This window comes from Oryza sativa, chromosome 1, assembly GCF_034140825.1.
Source record: "Oryza sativa Japonica Group chromosome 1, ASM3414082v1".
Classification (NCBI taxonomy): domain Eukaryota; kingdom Viridiplantae; phylum Streptophyta; class Magnoliopsida; order Poales; family Poaceae; genus Oryza; species Oryza sativa.
This window is the reverse complement of record NC_089035.1, coordinates 9,318,734-9,336,528: the sequence shown is the minus strand read 5'-3', so window position 1 is coordinate 9,336,528 and position 17,795 is coordinate 9,318,734. Positions and strand designations below refer to the sequence as shown.

Here is a 17,795-nt window from a genome sequence, read left to right as displayed (position 1 = left end):
TAGGGTGTGTTTGGATAATGGGAAAGAGGGTGGGATTAGAATTGAGAAATGAATGAAAGGTTATGATTAAATGGAAGAGGGTGAATGAACGGTTAGAATTTAAAGATATCTTTTGGTAGGTGAAAAATTATTTCCCATTAGCCAAACGCTGCCTTAGGTATTACAGTTCTAACCGCTCATATGCTCTATACTATATGTCTATATCCAACGGCCCTCCCCGATTTCCCCGAAACGCTACTACCCCTCCGCCACAGCGTCCACACCCGCGCCGCCGCCGCCCTCACCCTCGCCGCCGCGCATCCCGCGGTCCCACCGTCGCCGATTCCACCGCTGCCACGGACAACCCCGCCGCCCCTTTCCTTCCTCGCCGTGGGAGCGCCCCCCCCCTCCAGGTTGGCTAGCAGCTAGCTCCGCCGGCCGCCCTTCCCCGATGGGGGCAGCGGCGTAGGCGCCGCCATCAGCCGCCGTACGTATGTGAGCGGCGCCTGCGCACGCCTCCAGCTGGTCCGCGCGAGGTAACTGTGTGGGGTAAAATTCCTCTCTAGTCTTCGCTTTCGCCATATCGCATTTTCGAGAATACCTAATGCCGTAGTAAGCCATACGGGGGTCGTTTTATTGCTTTTATGCTTAAGTCACACACTTCGAGCAAGTCTATTGAATCTATACTCGGGTAGAAGTAATGCGCGCTCATCTCCAACGCCTATTTTGCAAAAGAAGAAGAAGAAGCAGAAGAGAGAAACAGTGGCTTTTGTACTACTCTTGCACATAGAACCCCTTCTCGACTTGCTATCAACAGTTGGTTTGAAACTTAGCATTTCTTTGTTATGCGCAGTTTTGCTGAACCAGATGCCGATGCAGTGACGATTCGTTGGCCGAGGATCGCGTTCTTATAGGCCCGATTTGCAAAGGTACTACTGCAGTGGCGGAGCTTGAGAGAGATTCTAGATGGGGCCAGCTATTATAGAGTGGAAATGTTGGTAATGGCAGAAGTAGAATTTGTAGAAGGGCTATTCATATTGTAAAATAATTTCCAAGCATGTTTTTGTTAAGAAAAAATATATGTTATACCTAAGTATAGCTGTTAAACAGGTGGAAAAGGATCACTCAAGTTATAAAAGACAACATATCAAAGTTATTGTAAATTAACAGGTTTTAAGAGAGCTATTTTATTAAGATAAAAATGTTTGTCATCCATAGGAGGAAAATGATTTAGTAAGCAATTAAACTGAAGAAAAAGAATGGACTTCTCAGGATTTGAACACCAAACTTCCAAGAAAGCATCTGCCCTCTTCACTTGCTAATCAATTGAGCAGAAAATAAATTTTCTTACTAGATACTTGTTAAGTATATATGTGTTTGCTGCCAAAGCTGAGGGGGCAACACCCAGGTTGGCCTCCATGAAGCTCCACCTCTGTACTATTAGCTGTTGTTGGAACTATATTGGTCGCATCAAGCTTCCGCCAATGTTTGCAGGGTTAAAATACTTGGTGGTCTGTCATGCTGTATGTTGATGTTATGCATTGCTTTTGGTACAACCGAGTTCCTTTTTCCTGACTGGTTCCATGGTTGGTTGAGATATGGATGCTATGTATTGTTCTTTAATGTTACACTTTAGCAAAATTTTCCCAGATTACGTAAGCAACTACTCCATCCATTTTATATTATAAGTCGTTTTGATTTTTTTCCTAGTCAAACTTTTTTTAAGTTGGACCAAGTTTATAGAAAAACATAATAGTATTTTAAACACATTATATTATCAAAATATATTCAATGTTAGATTTAATGAAACTAATTTGGTGTTTTAGATGTTGCTAATTTTTTCTAACTTATAATATGAAACGGAGGGAGTATTGATTACAAACATGATGGCTACTTCATTTGATTTTATTTAGCATTAGCTGTTTCAATCTTGGCAATTTACCATTTCCATCTGTTGTGTGGTTTTATTTATGTAGGAGTGCTTGTAAATCCAATCATACCATTTCGATTTTCATTTGACCAAGGATAGGCAAGAATAGGAGGAAAAAGGAGAGTGGCATATAATGACGGGTGGATCAGGTGTTGTGGTGCTAGACAATGGGGGTGGTCTTCTGAAGGCTGGATTTGGTGGGGACATGAATCCGACTGCTGTTGTCCCCAACTGTATGGCCAAGCCCCCTGGTTCCAAGAAATGGCTAGTTGCTGACCAGCTGCAGGCACAAGATGTTGATGTTACTGGCATGACATTGAGGCGTCCTATTGATCGTGGCTATCTCATCAATCAAGAAGTGCAACGGGAGGTGTGGGAGCGGGTTATACGCAACCTACTGCAGGTGGATCCTAACAACTCATCGTTGCTACTGGTGGAACCACAGTTCAACCCTCCAGCACTGCAGCATGCAACCGATGAGCTTGTTTTTGAGGAGCTTGGTTTCAAATCTCTTTGTGTTGCAGATGCCCCTTCCCTTGTTCACCTTTATGAGGCTAGCCGCCAGCCATCGCTGTTTCGAGCTCAATGTAGCCTTGTTGTTGACTGTGGCTTCTCTTTCACTCATGCATCTCCCGTGCTTCAAAACTTTACACTGAATTATGCTGTGCGGCGCATGGACCTTGGTGGAAAGGCCCTCACAAACTATCTCAAAGAGCTCATTTCATATCGCTCCCTTAATGTCATGGATGAAACACTCCTCATTGATGATGCAAAGGAAAAACTATGCTTTGTATCCCTTGATGTCCCTGGTGATCTTCGTCTTGCCAGGTCTGTTGCCATTCTCATCCCACCACATATGGATACATGCTTGCCTATTGTTTAGGGTTCAAATTTAACCTGATTTCAAGTTTATCTTCAAGGTCAAATGGTCCTTCACACAGAAAGTCCTGCTAAGAATGTTTTGCTTGTGTAACCAGCTTAATGAGATGTAGATAGCTTAGTATCTTATCTTTGGAACTTAGTGCTGTAGTTGACAAAGGTGGCTTTGTGTTTCATATGTATGTATGAAGGGTTGGTATTTCCTTTATTAGAAGCTAGATTTTGAAACTTTGAATTGCACTTCTGGGACAGCACAATCACTGATTGAGATGGTAATAGTTTTTCATTAAATAATTAGTTGGTCCACGTGTTGAATACAGTTGAGGTTTTTATCCATCTAAGTTTCAATTCTAAATAGTTTTTGTAGTGTCTTTCCTAGTATCTAAGTTACAAACATGCTATGCAATTATTTGCAGGTTATCATCTAATGACAACCCTTTTAGATGCTCCTACATTCTCCCTGATGGTATAACATACAAGAAAGGGTTTGTGAAGGACTTGGATGAGGCATGCAGATACAGCTCTCTGCCTGCTAATGGAGAATCGGTTAGAAAGGATAGTTCTGACAGCGATAGGAGCAAGTTTGAGGATAAGAAAAAGCCTGAACTTAGTCAAAATGTAACATCTCGAGCTATAATTACATGCTTAATATTATTTGGCATCATCTAACTGGGTTGTTCCTATTCAGGAATTTGTGTTGACCAATGAGAGGTTCCTAGTGCCAGAGATGCTTTTCCATCCAATTGATCTGGGTCAGCAGATCTACTAAAATGTCATGTGTACTTTGAGCTGTTCATTGTTGCTCTGTTAATCTCACTACTGTGCATGTTCATAGGTATGAATCAAGCTGGGCTTGCTGAGTGCATAGTTCGTGCTATACAAGCTTGCCACCCACATCTTCAACCTGTGCTTTTTGAGAGGTATCATTTATTTATTGTCTGAATTCTGAACCTATCTTGACATTTGAATATACATCCATGTTACTATGTGTTGGTTTGTTTCCACTCTCCAGAATTATCCTGACAGGAGGAAGCACGCTATTCCCTCGATTCACCGAAAGATTGTAAGTTGATCTTTTTATTATTTTTGTACATCAGAAATACCATCTCAAGGGGTGTGGGATTTATTGTTTGCTATTCACAGGGAAAAGGAACTTCGTCCTCTTGTGCCTGATGACTACCAAGTAAAGATAATTGCTCAGGAGGAGTATGTACCACTCTATCTCTTTTGCACACGTGCGCTGTTGGACATGTATAGTCACCAACTTACCATTAACATCCTGTTGCTTTGTCTAGCCCAATTCTTGGTGCCTGGAGAGGTGGATCTCTTTTGGCGCACAGGCCTGATTTTGAATCAATGTGCATTACAAAATCAGAGTATGAAGAGATGGGTTCAATGCGGTGCCGTCGTAGATTCTTTCACTGAAAGTTGTGTGCCAGCAGCTCAGTAGAAGTGCAATTTGTAAGTATGATTCAGCACTATCTAGTTCAGGTCTTGAAGAAATACTCATTAATTAGGCAAACGAGAAGTTTGGTTCTAGAAGGTAATGATGCACAATTTTAACACGTGGTCATTTTTTTACATAGGAATTAGAAGCTATTACTCCATGTATCTGGTCCCCCTTATTACTGGCAACCAATTCTTTCAGCCTTCCTACCAGCTAAATATGCAGATATAGTCCTTACCAGGGAAAACCTTTGTGGTCTAACACCCTCGGAACACAGTTGCTCTGAGATAAATGGTGAATTTTGCTTTTCTGCTCGGTGAAAAGTTTTCTTAATTTTTTTCCGAGTAAACAGCGTGCATGGAAATATTTTATTAGTCATTTACTCTGGCAATACCTGACCTGTGTACGCCACACAGAGCTTTAGTTTAGAAACAACAGTATGCATGATCGTCTTTTAGAAGCATAAATATTAGTATGTTAGTTTGTATATTCAGTCTCTGGAATTTTCGAGTCTTCTGTCCACCTTTGAGCTGAAAATGACCTTGCTGATCGTGTGATTGGCTTGAATGGTATATTAACTATTGCTAGTACGCTGAGCCTATGAGATATGCACCTATTCACTTGTGAGATATCCTCTAAAAATGTCTTTGTTCAAAAAAAAAAATCCTCTAGTGTTTACTGAAATGCACTTATGTCATCAAAATTTTACGAGCAACATTGCTGGCACTTCACGTAGCAAACTAGCAATGATTTCCAGATAAGAGTCACAAAGGAACAACACACACACACACACACACACACACACTCCGACTGCTGATACAGAATCTTACAGATGTCACCAGCAAGAGTTCAGCCACAAGAACAGAACCACTAGTACGTAGATAACAAGTGCAGCGACATGCATGGTAACAATTGAATTGCCAACTCTCAGATAACACCAGGACTCCCCTCAGGCAACCATGGTTACCTTCTTCATCCCTCATCCCTCAACCTTGTCGCAGGTGTCTCTCAGGCGTATCTTCGGACCTCAGGATCCAGTACTTCTCCATGGGATGATGGGAATGACCTCCTGAGCCTTCAGAATTTTGTGCAATGTTCCTAGGATAGAAGTCGGATGTATTCCTTACCATCGAAACTGCACAGTTTATGAAACCAAAATTACATGTCTTTTCTAGATAATCGATTAATTAGCGTATAAAACTCGAATACATGTAGAACTGATTGGTGCATAAAAGAGGGTCAGTTATGTACATACCCAGTCGCTAGCAATGTATCAGCTGGACAATTCAGAGTCCATCTCCATTGGTCGATCTCCCCTGTAAACTCTCGGCTTGTTAGGATGCTTCTTGCACACAGCTACCATGCTCTCCACCACGGAGTCGACGATGACATGGCCAAAGAACTCAACCTCCTTGAGCCTTGGGAGCTTGTCAATGCCGGAGATGCCATCTGCAGGCTCCTTGAGGACGGCGAGCGTGAGCCTCTCAAGCTCGGGGGCGCCTCCTTGGAAGCTAAGCTCATCAAGGTTGGGCATATTGTCCACGATCAGCTGCTTGAGCCTCGGGAATAGCTTCTCCCGGAAGTGGAGCTCTCTCCCCATATATGACTGGTAGTAGAGCTTGAGGGAGAGGAGGCTAGGGAGCTTGCCTAGCTGCTCGATGACCTCCTTGCCATCAAGGAAGTTCTCTCGGAGCGAGAGGTCGACCAGATTGCCGAGGTGTGAGACCCAAGGAGGCAACATGCTAAGCTTGCCCCAGAGGAAGAACTTCTCGAGGAAGATGGGTGGCGAGTCTAGATCTAGGAGTTCCTCGAGGCCAGCGTCCTCATTTAACCAGTGGAGGATAGACAAGCTGCGGAGGGAGTAGCTGAGTTTGTTGAGGGACACAATGAATGGCTTCCATTTGTTAGGCCCCTTTTCACAGTTCATGACGCAGAGCTTGGTTAGGCTAGGTAGGTCACCCAACTCGCCCATGGCGATGCCGCTCGACGTGACGTTGGCATGGGCAATGGTTTGGAGGGACTCCATGGCGCTCAAGCCAGGTGGTATTGTCATGGCCTCAAATGGCTCAAAGAGCTTGACACGGTGGCTCCTTGTGTAGTATCTGTACCTGCCTGATAGAAGATGCCTCATGTGTCCTAGCCGGGTGATCGTCTCCGGCAACTCCCTCACATCGGTTTCCCTGACGTCCAGTGTCATGAGCTGTTTCAGTCTCCCGACCGACCGTGGCAGCCGCTGCACGCCTGTGTCCCTAAGGCTTAGGTACCTCAAGAGGGAGAGCTTGCAGATGTCGTCCAATTCACGGCTGCTTAGCCAACGACAACCTTCGAGATCCAGCACCCTGAGGAGCTTTAGGCGCTTGAAGCTAATTGATGGCAGTGGTTTCTCGATGCACCGGAGCATCAACAGCGAGCGGGCGCAAGACAAGTCTACGGACGACAAGACGTCGTCCTGACCCTCGCCCTCGCCCTTCTTCCTTCTCCTCCTAAACCTAAAGATATCCTCATCACCACCACCACTCCTAGATTGTTGCCCCTGCGGCATGTGGGAGCCATGGACAGATAGCCGCCGGATCTTGTCATGCCCAGTCGTCGTAGCCGCGGTATGTTGGTGACGCCCGTAGCTGGTCACGCTCCCCAACAAGGAGATGAAGTTCTCCTCCACGCACTTGGCCGTCATCACCTCCAGCATGATGTCGTGCACCTTACAACACCTAACCACGCCATTGGTGGCGACCCGAGTGGGTGTGACGATGCTCCTGCCAACGAACTCGTCTATGTACTTGCCGGCGGCCTCCTCGGGGGTCCACTCCCGCCCACCGCCAACGAACCCCTCGGCGGCCCATCGCCGCACCAGGGGCCCCCGCTTGATCTCGTACCCCTCGCGGAAGACGCTGAGGTAGAGGAAGCAAGCCTTGAGGTGGTAGGGCAGGTCGTGGTAGCTCAGCGACAGTATCCGCCTCATCCCCCTCACCGCCGCGCTCGTGCTCAGCCCGGAGCCCAGCTTGCCGCACACCTTCGTCCACTCCACCGGCGTCTTGTTCTCCGCCTGGGCCAGCATTCCTCCCACACTGACTATGGCCAGCGGCAGGCCGCCGCATTTGGTCAAGATGTCACCGGAGATGCCCTCCAGGCTTCGGTACTCCGACGGGCAATGCTCCTTCTGGAACACCGTCTTGAAGAACAGCTCTCTGGACTGATCGTTTGGCAGAACATCCATGAAGTGAACGCGATCGCCGGGAAGCGAGCAGCAGCTCTCAGCAACCTGACGGTTCCTTGTAGTGATTATTATTCGACTATGCTTGTCATTGTCGGGAAAGGCTGGCTTCAAGCTTGCCCAGTCCTCCAGACTCCATAAGTCGTCAACAACAATAAAGTATCTGCACATGAAAAGGAATGCATTACATATTCATACTTAATACTTATAATATTGTGATTTTTACGGTTTCTGAAGAGATCCTGAAAGGCACCTTCTTTGTCTGATGTTAGTTAATTTATAGCACCTCCAGATTTCTTAACACTAGCAAGATACCGATGGAAACCAAATCTACACTAGGAATTGTGTGATATCTCCTACTAGTTGCTCATGGATAGTAAAAGATTCTCAAAATATTTGACAAAGTTCTGACATCCCCTAAGTGATTAGAATCCAACCTCCTAATAACTACTATAATAGTTTTCGACGACTATTTCCTCATCTAAACTACTACTTCCTCCATTTCAAAATGTTTGACACCGTTGATATTTTAGCACATGTTTGACCGTTCGTCTTATTAAAAAAAATTGTGAAATATATAAAACTATATGTTCACATGAAAGTATATTTAACAATGAATCAAATGATATGAAAAGAATAAATAATTACTTAAATTTTTTGAATAAGACGAATGGTCAAACACGTATTAAAAAGTCAACGGTGTTAAACATTTTGAAACGGAGGGAGTATAAGATAGAGGGTGTATGCGTTATCAAAATTTGAAAAGATGAAACTGTCTGAATGTAATTTTGGCAACAAAACAATCAACCAACCAAAAGCATTTTCAGTTGAAAATTAAGTAGGCAGAGACAGAGACAATAATATACCTCTTGTCGCTCAGATGAGTACTGCAATGGGCGAGGAGTTGGGGAATGTCCTTGGTTTCGATGCCTCTGAGTATTTCATCCTTTTCCATGGCCATGATCTCCTTCCTGGAGCAGCGTGGATCTCGCGCCGGCGCGAACAGCTGCTCCAGCAGCGACTCCAGCATGGCGCGAAGGTTGCAGCTCCGGGTCACCGTCACGAACGCCCTGTGATGGATCCCCTGCACCGCCGGGCTCTTGTACACCATCGCCGCCAGCGTCGTCTTGCCCAGGCCGCCGAAGCCGACGACGGCGACCACCTTCCGGCGAGCCAAGCCGTCGTCGTCGCCGTCGTCCTTGTGTTCCAGCAGCTTGAGGATGGCTCTGGTCTTGCTGCGGACGCCGACGAGGCGGGACTCGTCGACGCTGAGCGCCGGAAGGCGACGGTCGAGGTCGTCGTAGCAGCGGGGCGCGTACTCGCCGGAGCTCGACGCCGCGGCGGGCGGCTCCAGCCTGTACCTGAGCCTCCGCTCGCTGACCTTGAGCGCGCGGGCCTTGAGGCTCTGGACCTCCACGGCCAGCTTGTACATCGCCCGCAGCGTCGTCAGCGGCCGGAGCGCCGTCCTGCGCAGCCAGCCGGCGACGACGAGGAGGCCCTCGTCGTGGTTCCGGTCGCCGCCGACGTGGTACCGGAAACTGTCGATGCAGTCCTCCGCGTCGTACGCCACCTCCCTCACCTGCTTCATCCACGTCCTAGTCTGCAACCCAAAAAAAACCTATGATTCATCATTTCAAGAACACGAAGAACCAATTGCGTTGTATAAAAAAACTCTTTTCTTTTTCTAATATGTTGACGTGCAATACTTTTTAGCGTTCGCGAAAAAGAAAAAACAAGGCGCGACGCCACGGCGAGGGGCTGACCTGCTGGGACTGGTGGTAGTCGCCGACGGCGGCGAGGTCGCGGAGGCAGGCGTTCATGCTCTCGAGGTCGTCCTTGAGCTCCTGGATCTCGTGGCGGACGCCGCTGAGGAGGACGTACTTGTCGGAGAGGAATTCGCCGAGCTTGGCCAGGAGGATGCGCACCACGCCCTCGGTCGAGCTCACCACGGCGGCTTCCATGGTCAATTGCCGCAGCTACCGCAACCCGAGTGTAGAGTCAATCAGCTGGCCTCTTCGAATCACAATTTTATATACCGTTTTCCTGGGCTCAGCGCCTGAGCAACTTCAGCTAAACTCTGACACTGATGGGTGCTCTTATAGTTTGGTACAATAGCAGACTATAAGCCAACTATAAATATATTTTAAAACGATAAAAGAAAAGATGTAAGAATAGCGGGCTACAGATCTGTAGCCAGCTGCAACATGAACTCAAGATACATGTGTGTATGACAGGTGATACCAAAGGTTAATTATGTAGTATATGTGTATATGTAACTATTGTATAAATTGGCTATTAAATTGATTATAGATGATTTAAAGCCAATAATTGACTATACTATTATACTTGCTCTTAGAGCAAGGCTAATAATACAACCAACTGCTTACTGTACAGATCCTTATAGCCTATCTCTCAGCTCACTCATATGGTGGTTAACTCTTCACTATAAATATATGGTCCACCTGTCTGTCTCACAAATTTTCTTGGTTTCTGTGCCTAAGCCGGCTGCAAACTTACAGCTCGCTTATCATCTCTCCTCTCCTCTCTCATCCACATCAGCATTCAGCCTTTTTATAGCCCTATATTATACTTGCTCTTATGCAATCTGTACTTTGTTACTACCTATGTCCTAGAATTTAGCAACCTAGGATGACGAATTTAGACAGAATGTAGCAATCTGATGGATGTTCTAGGATGAGTCTCATATTATGTCCAGATTTTTTTTTATTTTAGAATAGGCCTCATCATATTTTAGATTGCTACATTTTAGGACGAAGGGACGGAGGGAGTAACATCTATATGGTAGTATGGACATATGGTTGTGGCACCTCATATGTCTATTATGCTTCATGTACCCTGTTTGAGCAGCTTATAGTAGCTGTAGTTTTATTCAGCATCTTTAGCTCATTCAAACAATAGACTATTGTTAACCAAATTCTAAAAAATATAGTTATTGGACTCATGGAATAAATTAAATGTTAGAAGTTAGTAGACCCAGCCTTCTTATATTCTCGAAACATTAAGTTCACAAACATGCCCTTTAAATATCGACACCAAGCGGTGGCATGTATTTTAAGGGAAGAGTGAAGTGTGTGCATATATCTAAAGTTTTTAAAATAATCTCCCTAGCCAGCTCGAGTTAATTTAATTTTGTTTTGTTTCTTACAGATGGAATCATGTTGACCGAGATAGCTGTAGTTTCATACAGCTGGAATATTACTTTTATTACCTCTTTATGTGATATCAACATAACTTACCATGCATATTTATTATTATTTTTTGTACTCATATTCTTATTTAATTTAAATTATCAAAATATGTCTATACACAAGTAATTTTTAATGATAAGTCTATCAATTTCATTTCTCCCATACCAAACTATATTATTTTCAATATGTTAGCAAAATATTTGGAGATTTGACTATTCATGCATATTTAAAGTATCACCTGTTTAAGAATAAAGAGTGCCGAAAAAAACATATATAGTATTTGTGATGGCGATCACAATATCTAATATTCATCGGGGTTGTTGGATCAGCCATCATGTGAGAAGTTAGTTGTCCAAAGGAAGTTTCAACAAACAATACTACTGTCAGTCTTACAAATATAATATAGGAATCCTTGGTTTATAAATTATAAGTACTATTTCCAGAGTGCCTTAAAATATGATGTCTTTTGAGAGTTCCGCTTAATAATCCTGCCACGAGAACATTTTGAGCCTGTTTGGTAGAGTTCCAACTTACAAATTTAGCTTTAGTAGTTAGTCTAGAATGGAGTTGTGGAGTTGGTTAAATCTAGATCCACCTCTCTAGTTCATTGTGTGAGAGAGCTACACCCAGTTTCGCTCCCATTTTAGGTGAAGCTGAAATTGTTCGGTTGAGCTCTAGCTCGATGGAGCTGGAGCTATGCTAAATAGGTCCTATGTTTTATACCTGGAAACTGTGAGCAACTATTGGTGTAGGGATGAGTGTAATATTAAATGCCCACTTCTATTGGATGTAGGGATGAGTGTAATATTAAATGTTCACTTCTCTAGTTTATTTTTCAGATTACTCTCATCCGTCACACTTCTTTTAGATGGATCTGAAACCGTTTGATTAAGCTCTAACTCAAGCGGATGTGAAGTAAGAGCAAGAGCCCTACAAAACAGGTCCAAGCTCTCGAGGGCATGTCCTTATAGTACATACTATAAGCTCTTAAGTTTCGTAATTTTATTAATAATAAGATTGATAAGTATAAAAAATTTAACGGCGTTAAATACTAAAAATCGGAGGGAGAGCAAGTTTGGTGATATCTCAATGATATGTAGATCACATTTAAGATAGAGTATTATCTCAGGGTTGAATCAAACATGCCCTTAGTTCATTTGCATAGTTTTGTACTAGTAATCATTGGGGGTGTTTGATGTGTCATGTGTGAGTGCGAAAACTTCTCCGTGGTACCCATGCAGCACCTGAGCAGCTGACCGGCCTCGATCAATGCGTAATTAAGCCTGCTCTAACAACAATTTGAGCTCTGACTTAGTGTGAAAATAGTAGACTTGGCCTTAGACTTGGTATGAAATTTCCAGGGTAGGATTTGTTCCACATAAAATTCACTTGGTGTGTCGAACTGCTCCCAAATATATGTGTGGTCAAAACCGTGCTGTCTCAATACCCATTGTCATCAGGACACAAACTGTTGGTCTTCTGGTATGAAAAGCAATCAAGCGTGTCTTGACTTAATGACTTGCCAGAGATTCATTATACGTAGCCACGTATGGATATCTACCGAAGGAGACTTGTGTTAGATGCTTCACGGAAATTAAGCTAGGATTATAGATACTGATCCCATTGAACATTGGCATTGTCACAACAAATTAATAACAGAACAACAGAGGTGGCCCAGGTGTGGGGATCACATTGTAATAACAAAGTGGGTTGGTTTTAGGTACCTTCTACCTTCCTTCAAACAATTCTAATTTGGTGAATCTCTATCATCAATGGCAATTCTTTTTATGAGGTGGGTTAGAGAGAAGCATAAAAGTACACACACATATGCAAAGCAAATAAAATGCAAAGTAAATTAAACTTTGCGGTTAACTTATGCAAATTTAGACTTTATATGCATGATCGATGCACAATTTAGAAGAGACGTGGAGACTATAAACAAAAGATAAAATATATAGTAAAACATTTCAAAATATTATTGGTACAAGAAATTAAGTTACAAAGATTGAACTTTGAATTGACAAAAAAAAAAATGATTCAGTCAATAAAATGTCTTTGCTCATTTTCCTAACACCTTGGGATCCATCTATCGATACGATGATTCGTATAGTCATTCTGTATTTATGGGACTTACCTCCATGAAACGGAATTTAAAAAAAACATGCATGTTATTTTTGGGCATCAGAACGGTTGTAAAATACTAAAATAGTACAACTTTGACCGCTACTTTTCATAACATGATAAAATGGTAGCAATATGAAAGTAGGTTTCCAAGAAATTTACTCATACGATTTTTATTCATCCATTCTAAATAATTATAAATATATTGTTGTTCAAACTTTTTAAAGTTTGAATTGAAGTACTCCCTCCGTACTCGTAAAGGAAGTCGTTTTGGACAGCGACACGGTCTCCAAAATACAATTTTGACTTCTTGTTTCTATAAAAGTATTTATTGAAAAATGATATATGTATACTTTTGTGAAAATATTTTTCAAGACAAATCTATTCATATAATTTTTACATTTTCAAACTCAACAACTTAAGAGTTATTCATGATTTATATTCCCAAGGTTTGACTTAAACATTATCTTAAACGACTTACTTTATGAGTACGGAGTAAGTATGTTCTAAAATGTCTGAAACAACATAGTTTCGTTACTTGAGAGAGTACTACACAACACTCTCATGAGAGATCTCGTATTATAAGGCGAAAAATAGTACTAACCATGAACCAATCATTCCCATATTTTTAAGAGTAATGACAGTGTAATGTATTGATTGATACTCCTACATCCTTGGTACCCCAACTTATCACATGATGGCTGATCCAACAACCCCAATAAAAATTACTACTAATTGAACCTGTAAAATAATTTGAATATTTTTTTTGACACGAATTATTTGAATAAATTGTTAGTGAAGTACAGTATCCCAGTTGAACAGCATCTATCAGTCTTATCACTTCAGTGTTTGAGCTCAACCAATTCGGCGCGGATCGTCTGTATAAATTCCTACCAGAAGAAGCCAAGAGCTCATCGACCAAACTTACACTGCGCTAGGAAGCCATGGAGGCCGCCGTGGTGAGCTCCACCGAGGGCGTGGTGCACATCCTCCTCGGCAAGCTCGGCGAATTCCTCTCCGACAAGTACGTCCTCCTCAGCGGCGTCCGCCACGAGATCCAGGAGCTCAAGGACGACCTCGAGAGCATGAACGCCTGCCTCCGCGACCTCGCCGCCGCCGGCGACTACCACCAGACCCAGCAGGTCAGCCCCTCGCCGTGGCGTCGCCCCTTATTTTTTTCTTTTTAACGAACACTAAAAAGAATTACACGTTAATATATTATAACGAAAATAGTTTTTGTTATACAACGCAATCGGTTGTGCGCTTTCGTGTTCTTGACACGATGAATCTTTTTTTTTTTTGCAGACGAGGACGTGGATGAAGCAGGTGAGGGAGGTGGCGTACGACGCGGAGGACTGCATCGACAGCTTCCGGTACCACGTCGGCGGCGACCGGTACCGCGACGAGGACCTCGCCGGCTGGCTGCGCAGGACGGTGCTCCGGCCGCTGACGACGCTGCGGGCGATGTACAAGCTGGCCGTGGAGGTCCAGAGCCTCAAGGCCCGCGCGCTCATGGTCAGCGAGCGGAGGCTGCGTTACAAGCTGGAGCCGCCCGCCGCGGCGTCGAGCTCCGGCGAGTACGCGCCCCGCTGCTACGACGACCTCGACCGCCGTCTTCCGGCACTCAGCGTCGACGAGTCTCGTCGGCGTCCGCAGCAAGACCAGAGCCGTCCTCAAGCTGCTGGACATGGTCGGCGACGACGACGGCTCGGCCCGCCGGAAGGTGGTGTCCATCGTCGGCTTCGGCGGCCTAGGCAAGACGACGCTGGCGGCGATGGTGTACAAGAGCCCCGCGGTGCGGGGCATCCAGCACAGGGCATTCGTGACGGTGACCCGGAGCTGCAACCTTCGAGCTCTGCTGGAATCGTTGGTGGAGCAGCTCTTCGCGCCAATGCGAGATTCACGCTGCTCCACGAAGAAGACGACCACGGATCACGACGAATACTCAGAGGCATCGAAACCAAGGACATTCCCCAACTCCTCGCCCATTGCAGCACTCATTTGAGAGACAAGAGGTACTTACTACTTGGCACGCATGTTGCTCACCAAAACTGAAATTCTATTGCTTGGTTAATTGGGTACTGCTATTTGACGCATCACGTACGCGTGTGCGTTTCCTAGCACACACTTTTTTTTCCCTAAAAACTTTTATCTCAAAAACTTTATTCGAAAAACAAATTTTTATCTAAAACTTTCATAGAAAAACTTTTATATGAAAAAGTGTACGCTAGTAAAACACACGTGCACCAAATAGCAATCATGTGGTTAATTTGCCATCAAATTTGCTTTGAAATAGTTATATTCTTTTTATAAAATTTTAATAAATAGTTATATATAATTTAAAATTCAAAAGAACATATGTGGTCGCTTAGATGAAAAGAAAAGAAAAGAAAAGAAAGATGCAAACCATTGTTATTGATTACCATCGAAAGTTGTAAATTAAAATGTACTTGCCAGTTGTGTGGATATGCTTCTTGTAGTTCGGATTTGAGAGGATGTAGTTGTCGGAGGCTTGGTTTTTTAAGGAAGGATTAGCTTAGCTAGTGTTTTTATAAGCATGGACGATGTGTGATGGTCTCTTTTTATTGTGCAGGTACTTTGTAGTTGTTGATGATGTATGGAGTCTAGAGGACTGGGCAAGCTTGAAGCCAGCTTTCCCAGACAATGATATACACAGTAGAGTAGTTATCACTACGCGGAATCGTCAAGTTGCTGAGAGCTGCTGCTCCCTTCCCGTCGATCGAGTTTACTCCATGGATGTTTTACAAGATGATCAGTCGAGAAAGTTGTTCTTCAACACGGTGTTTCGGTCGAACAAGTGTCCCGCGGGGTATCGGAGATTGGAGACCATCTCCGGCAACATCTTGGCCAAATGCGGTGGCTTGCCACTGGCCATAGTCAGTGTCGGGGGAATGCTGGCTCAGGCGGAGAACAAGACACCGGCGGAGTGGATGAAGGTGTGCGATAGGCTAGGATCTAGGCTGAGCACAAGCGCAATGATGGAAAGGATGAGGCGGATAATGTCACTTAGCTACCATGACCTGCTCTACCATTTGAAGGCTTGCTTCCTCTACCTGAGCGTCTTCCGTGAGGGGTATGAGATCAAGAGGGGGCCATTGGTGCGGCGGTGGGCTGCCGAGGGGTTCGTTGGCGGCAGACGTGAGTGCACACCTGAGGAGGCCGCTGGCAAGTACCTGGACGAGTTCGTCGGCAGGAGCATAGTCACGCCTACAAGGGTTGTCAGCAATGGTGTCGTCAGGTGTTGTAAGGTCCACGACATCATGCTGGAGATGATGACAGAAAAGTGCATGGAGGAAAACTTCATCTCCTTGCTAGGAAGCCCGAGCAAGCATGGCCACCAGCAGCATGCCATGATGGTGGCAGCTGGGCACGACAAGATCCGACGGCTCTCTGTCCATGGCGCGCACACGTCTCAGGGGAAACAAGCTGGTGGTGTTCATGACAAGCATCTTTGTAGGAGGAGGATAAAGAAGGATGAGGAACAAGACGACGTCTTGTCGTCTGGAGACTTGTCTTGTGTCCGCTCACTTCTAATGCTCCGGTGCATCGAGAAACCAATACCGGTAATCAGTTTCGCAAAGCTAAAGCTCATTCGTGTACTAGACCTCGAAGGTTGTCGTTGGTTGAGCAACCATGACTTGGAAGACATTTGTAAGTTGTCTCTCTTGAGGTATCTCAGCCTTAGAGACACCGGTGTGCAGCGGCTCCCACGGTTGATCGGGAGGCTAAAAGAGCTTCTAACACTGGACATCAGGGAAACTGACGTGAGGGCACTACCAGAGACAATCACCCGGTTGGGACGCCTAAGGCATCTACTCGCCGGCAGGTACAGGTACTACACGAGGAGCCATCGTGTCAAGCTCTTCGAGCCGTTCGAGGCTGTGACAATACCACCTGGTCTGGCCGCCATGGGATCCCTCCAGACCATTGCCCATGCCAACATCGCGTCAAGCTCCATTGCCATGGGTGAGCTCGGTGACCTGCCTGGCCTAACCAAGCTATGTGTCATGAACTGCGAGGAAGGGCCTAGCAAATGGGAGCCATTCGTTATCTCCCTCAATAAGCTCAGTTACTCCCTCCGCAGCCTGTCCATCCTTCATTGGCAGTATGACAATGCCGGTCTCGAGGCCCTCCTAGATCTCACTTCACCACCAATCTTCCTCGAGAAGTTCTTCCTTTGGGGTAAGCTCAGCACATTGCCTTCCTGGGTCTCACACCTCAGCAACCTTGTTGACCTCTGTCTTCGGGAGAACTTCCTCAATGGTGAGGTCATCATTGAGCAGCTAGGCAAGCTCCCCAGCCTCCTCTCCCTCAAGCTCTACCGCGCGTCATACCTAGGGAGAGAGCTCCGCTTCCGGGAGAAGCTATTCCCAAGGCTAAAGCAACTCATCGTGGACAATCTACCCAACATTGAGGAGCTCAGCTTCCAAGGAGGCGCCCCTCAGCTTGAGAGGCTCACGCTTGCTGTCCTCAAGAAGCCTGAGGATGGCATTTTCGGCATTGATAAGCTCCCAATGCTCAAGGAGGTTGAGTTCTACGGCCATATCATGATCGATTCTGTGGTGGCAGAGATGGTAGCTGTGTGCAGAAATCATCCGAACAAGCCTAGAGTTTACAGGGAGGATCGACCAATGGAGATGGACTCTGAATCATCCAACTGATACTCTGCTACCAACTGAGTATGTACATTTGTCCCTCTAACATGCATTAATCTGTTCAATATAAATTGAGTTTATCATGCACAAATATCACTACACGTGTAACTTTGGTCTTGTGAAGTGTATATTTCTTATCACAAGTGACACATTCGGTTTCTATACTTGATCATAGGAAACAAATTCTGAAGGCTAAGATTTCATTACCTTGGGAACTACTGACTTGAAGATATGCCAGAGATGCATCTGCACCAAGGATGAAGATGAAGATGGTAATAATTAGGGTTGCTTGAGGGCAGGCTTTTTATCATTGATATCAAAGTTGTGCTTTTACTCTATT

General features: G+C 44.9%; 4 protein-coding genes across 13 annotated transcripts; 2 read left to right on the top strand and 2 right to left on the bottom strand.

The window, feature by feature from the left end:
- Nucleotides 1-228: 228 nt before the first annotated feature.
- On the top strand, nt 229-5,485 carry LOC4326270 (actin-related protein 6-like). Of its 10 annotated transcripts, XR_001542687.3 has the most exons (11): nt 229-515; nt 833-908; nt 1,956-2,737; nt 3,205-3,406; nt 3,477-3,540; nt 3,624-3,708; nt 3,801-3,851; nt 3,932-3,994; nt 4,084-4,249; nt 5,068-5,140; nt 5,237-5,485. XR_001542687.3 is itself a non-coding variant. In XM_015766847.3 (10 exons), exons 3-9 carry the CDS (start codon nt 2,043-2,045, stop codon nt 4,211-4,213), a joined length of 1,290 nt encoding a protein of 429 aa, XP_015622333.1. In that variant the 5' UTR covers nt 229-515; nt 833-908; nt 1,956-2,042; the 3' UTR covers nt 4,214-4,249; nt 5,237-5,356. The 10 variants fall into 10 exon arrangements, 9 of the variants coding, with proteins under 9 accessions (XP_015622333.1, XP_066161394.1, XP_066161409.1 ...); XM_015766847.3 differs by lacking the exon at nt 5,068-5,140 and having other exon boundaries at nt 5,237-5,356; XM_066305297.1 differs by lacking the exon at nt 5,237-5,485 and having other exon boundaries at nt 5,068-5,231.
- LOC4326269 (disease resistance protein Pik-2-like) lies at nt 4,910-7,618 on the bottom strand. The gene is made up of 2 exons (XM_015766842.3): nt 5,491-7,618; nt 4,910-5,370 (listed from the first exon to the last, which is right to left on the bottom strand). Exon 1 carries the CDS (start codon nt 7,450-7,452, stop codon nt 5,509-5,511), a length of 1,944 nt encoding a protein of 647 aa, XP_015622328.2. The 5' UTR covers nt 7,453-7,618; the 3' UTR covers nt 4,910-5,370; nt 5,491-5,508.
- A 654-nt stretch (nt 7,619-8,272) lies between these two features.
- On the bottom strand, nt 8,273-9,410 carry LOC136354968 (disease resistance protein PIK6-NP-like). The gene is made up of 2 exons (XM_066306887.1): nt 9,213-9,410; nt 8,273-9,049 (listed from the first exon to the last, which is right to left on the bottom strand). The coding sequence occupies exons 1-2, from the start codon at nt 9,408-9,410 to the stop codon at nt 8,273-8,275; spliced, it is 975 nt and encodes a 324-aa protein (XP_066162984.1).
- Nucleotides 9,411-13,723: 4,313 nt separating this feature from the next.
- LOC107277168 (disease resistance protein Pik-2-like) lies at nt 13,724-17,461 on the top strand. The gene is made up of 3 exons (XM_015781805.3): nt 13,724-13,921; nt 14,085-14,794; nt 15,373-17,461. Exons 1-3 carry the CDS (start codon nt 13,724-13,726, stop codon nt 17,459-17,461), a joined length of 2,997 nt encoding a protein of 998 aa, XP_015637291.2.
- The last annotated feature ends 334 nt before the right edge of the window (nt 17,462-17,795 follow it).

Coding starts and splice junctions, on each gene's coding strand:
- LOC107277168 (XM_015781805.3), top strand. CDS start 13,724: ATGGAGGCCGCCGTGGTGAGCTCCACCGAGGGCGTGGTGCACATCCTC. Junction 13,922..14,084: donor ACTACCACCAGACCCAGCAG/GTCAGCCCCTCG, acceptor TTTTTTTTGCAG/ACGAGGACGTGGATGAAGCA. Junction 14,795..15,372: donor ACTCATTTGAGAGACAAGAG/GTACTTACTACT, acceptor TTTATTGTGCAG/GTACTTTGTAGTTGTTGATG.
- LOC136354968 (XM_066306887.1), bottom strand. CDS start 9,410: ATGGAAGCCGCCGTGGTGAGCTCGACCGAGGGCGTGGTGCGCATCCTC. Junction 9,050..9,212: donor ACTACCACCAGTCCCAGCAG/GTCAGCCCCTCG, acceptor TTTGGGTTGCAG/ACTAGGACGTGGATGAAGCA.
- LOC4326270 (XM_015766847.3), top strand. CDS start 2,043: ATGACGGGTGGATCAGGTGTTGTGGTGCTAGACAATGGGGGTGGTCTT. Junction 2,738..3,204: donor GGTGATCTTCGTCTTGCCAG/GTCTGTTGCCAT, acceptor AATTATTTGCAG/GTTATCATCTAATGACAACC. Junction 3,995..4,083: donor AAGATAATTGCTCAGGAGGA/GTATGTACCACT, acceptor TGCTTTGTCTAG/CCCAATTCTTGGTGCCTGGA.
- LOC4326269 (XM_015766842.3), bottom strand. CDS start 7,452: ATGGATGTTCTGCCAAACGATCAGTCCAGAGAGCTGTTCTTCAAGACG.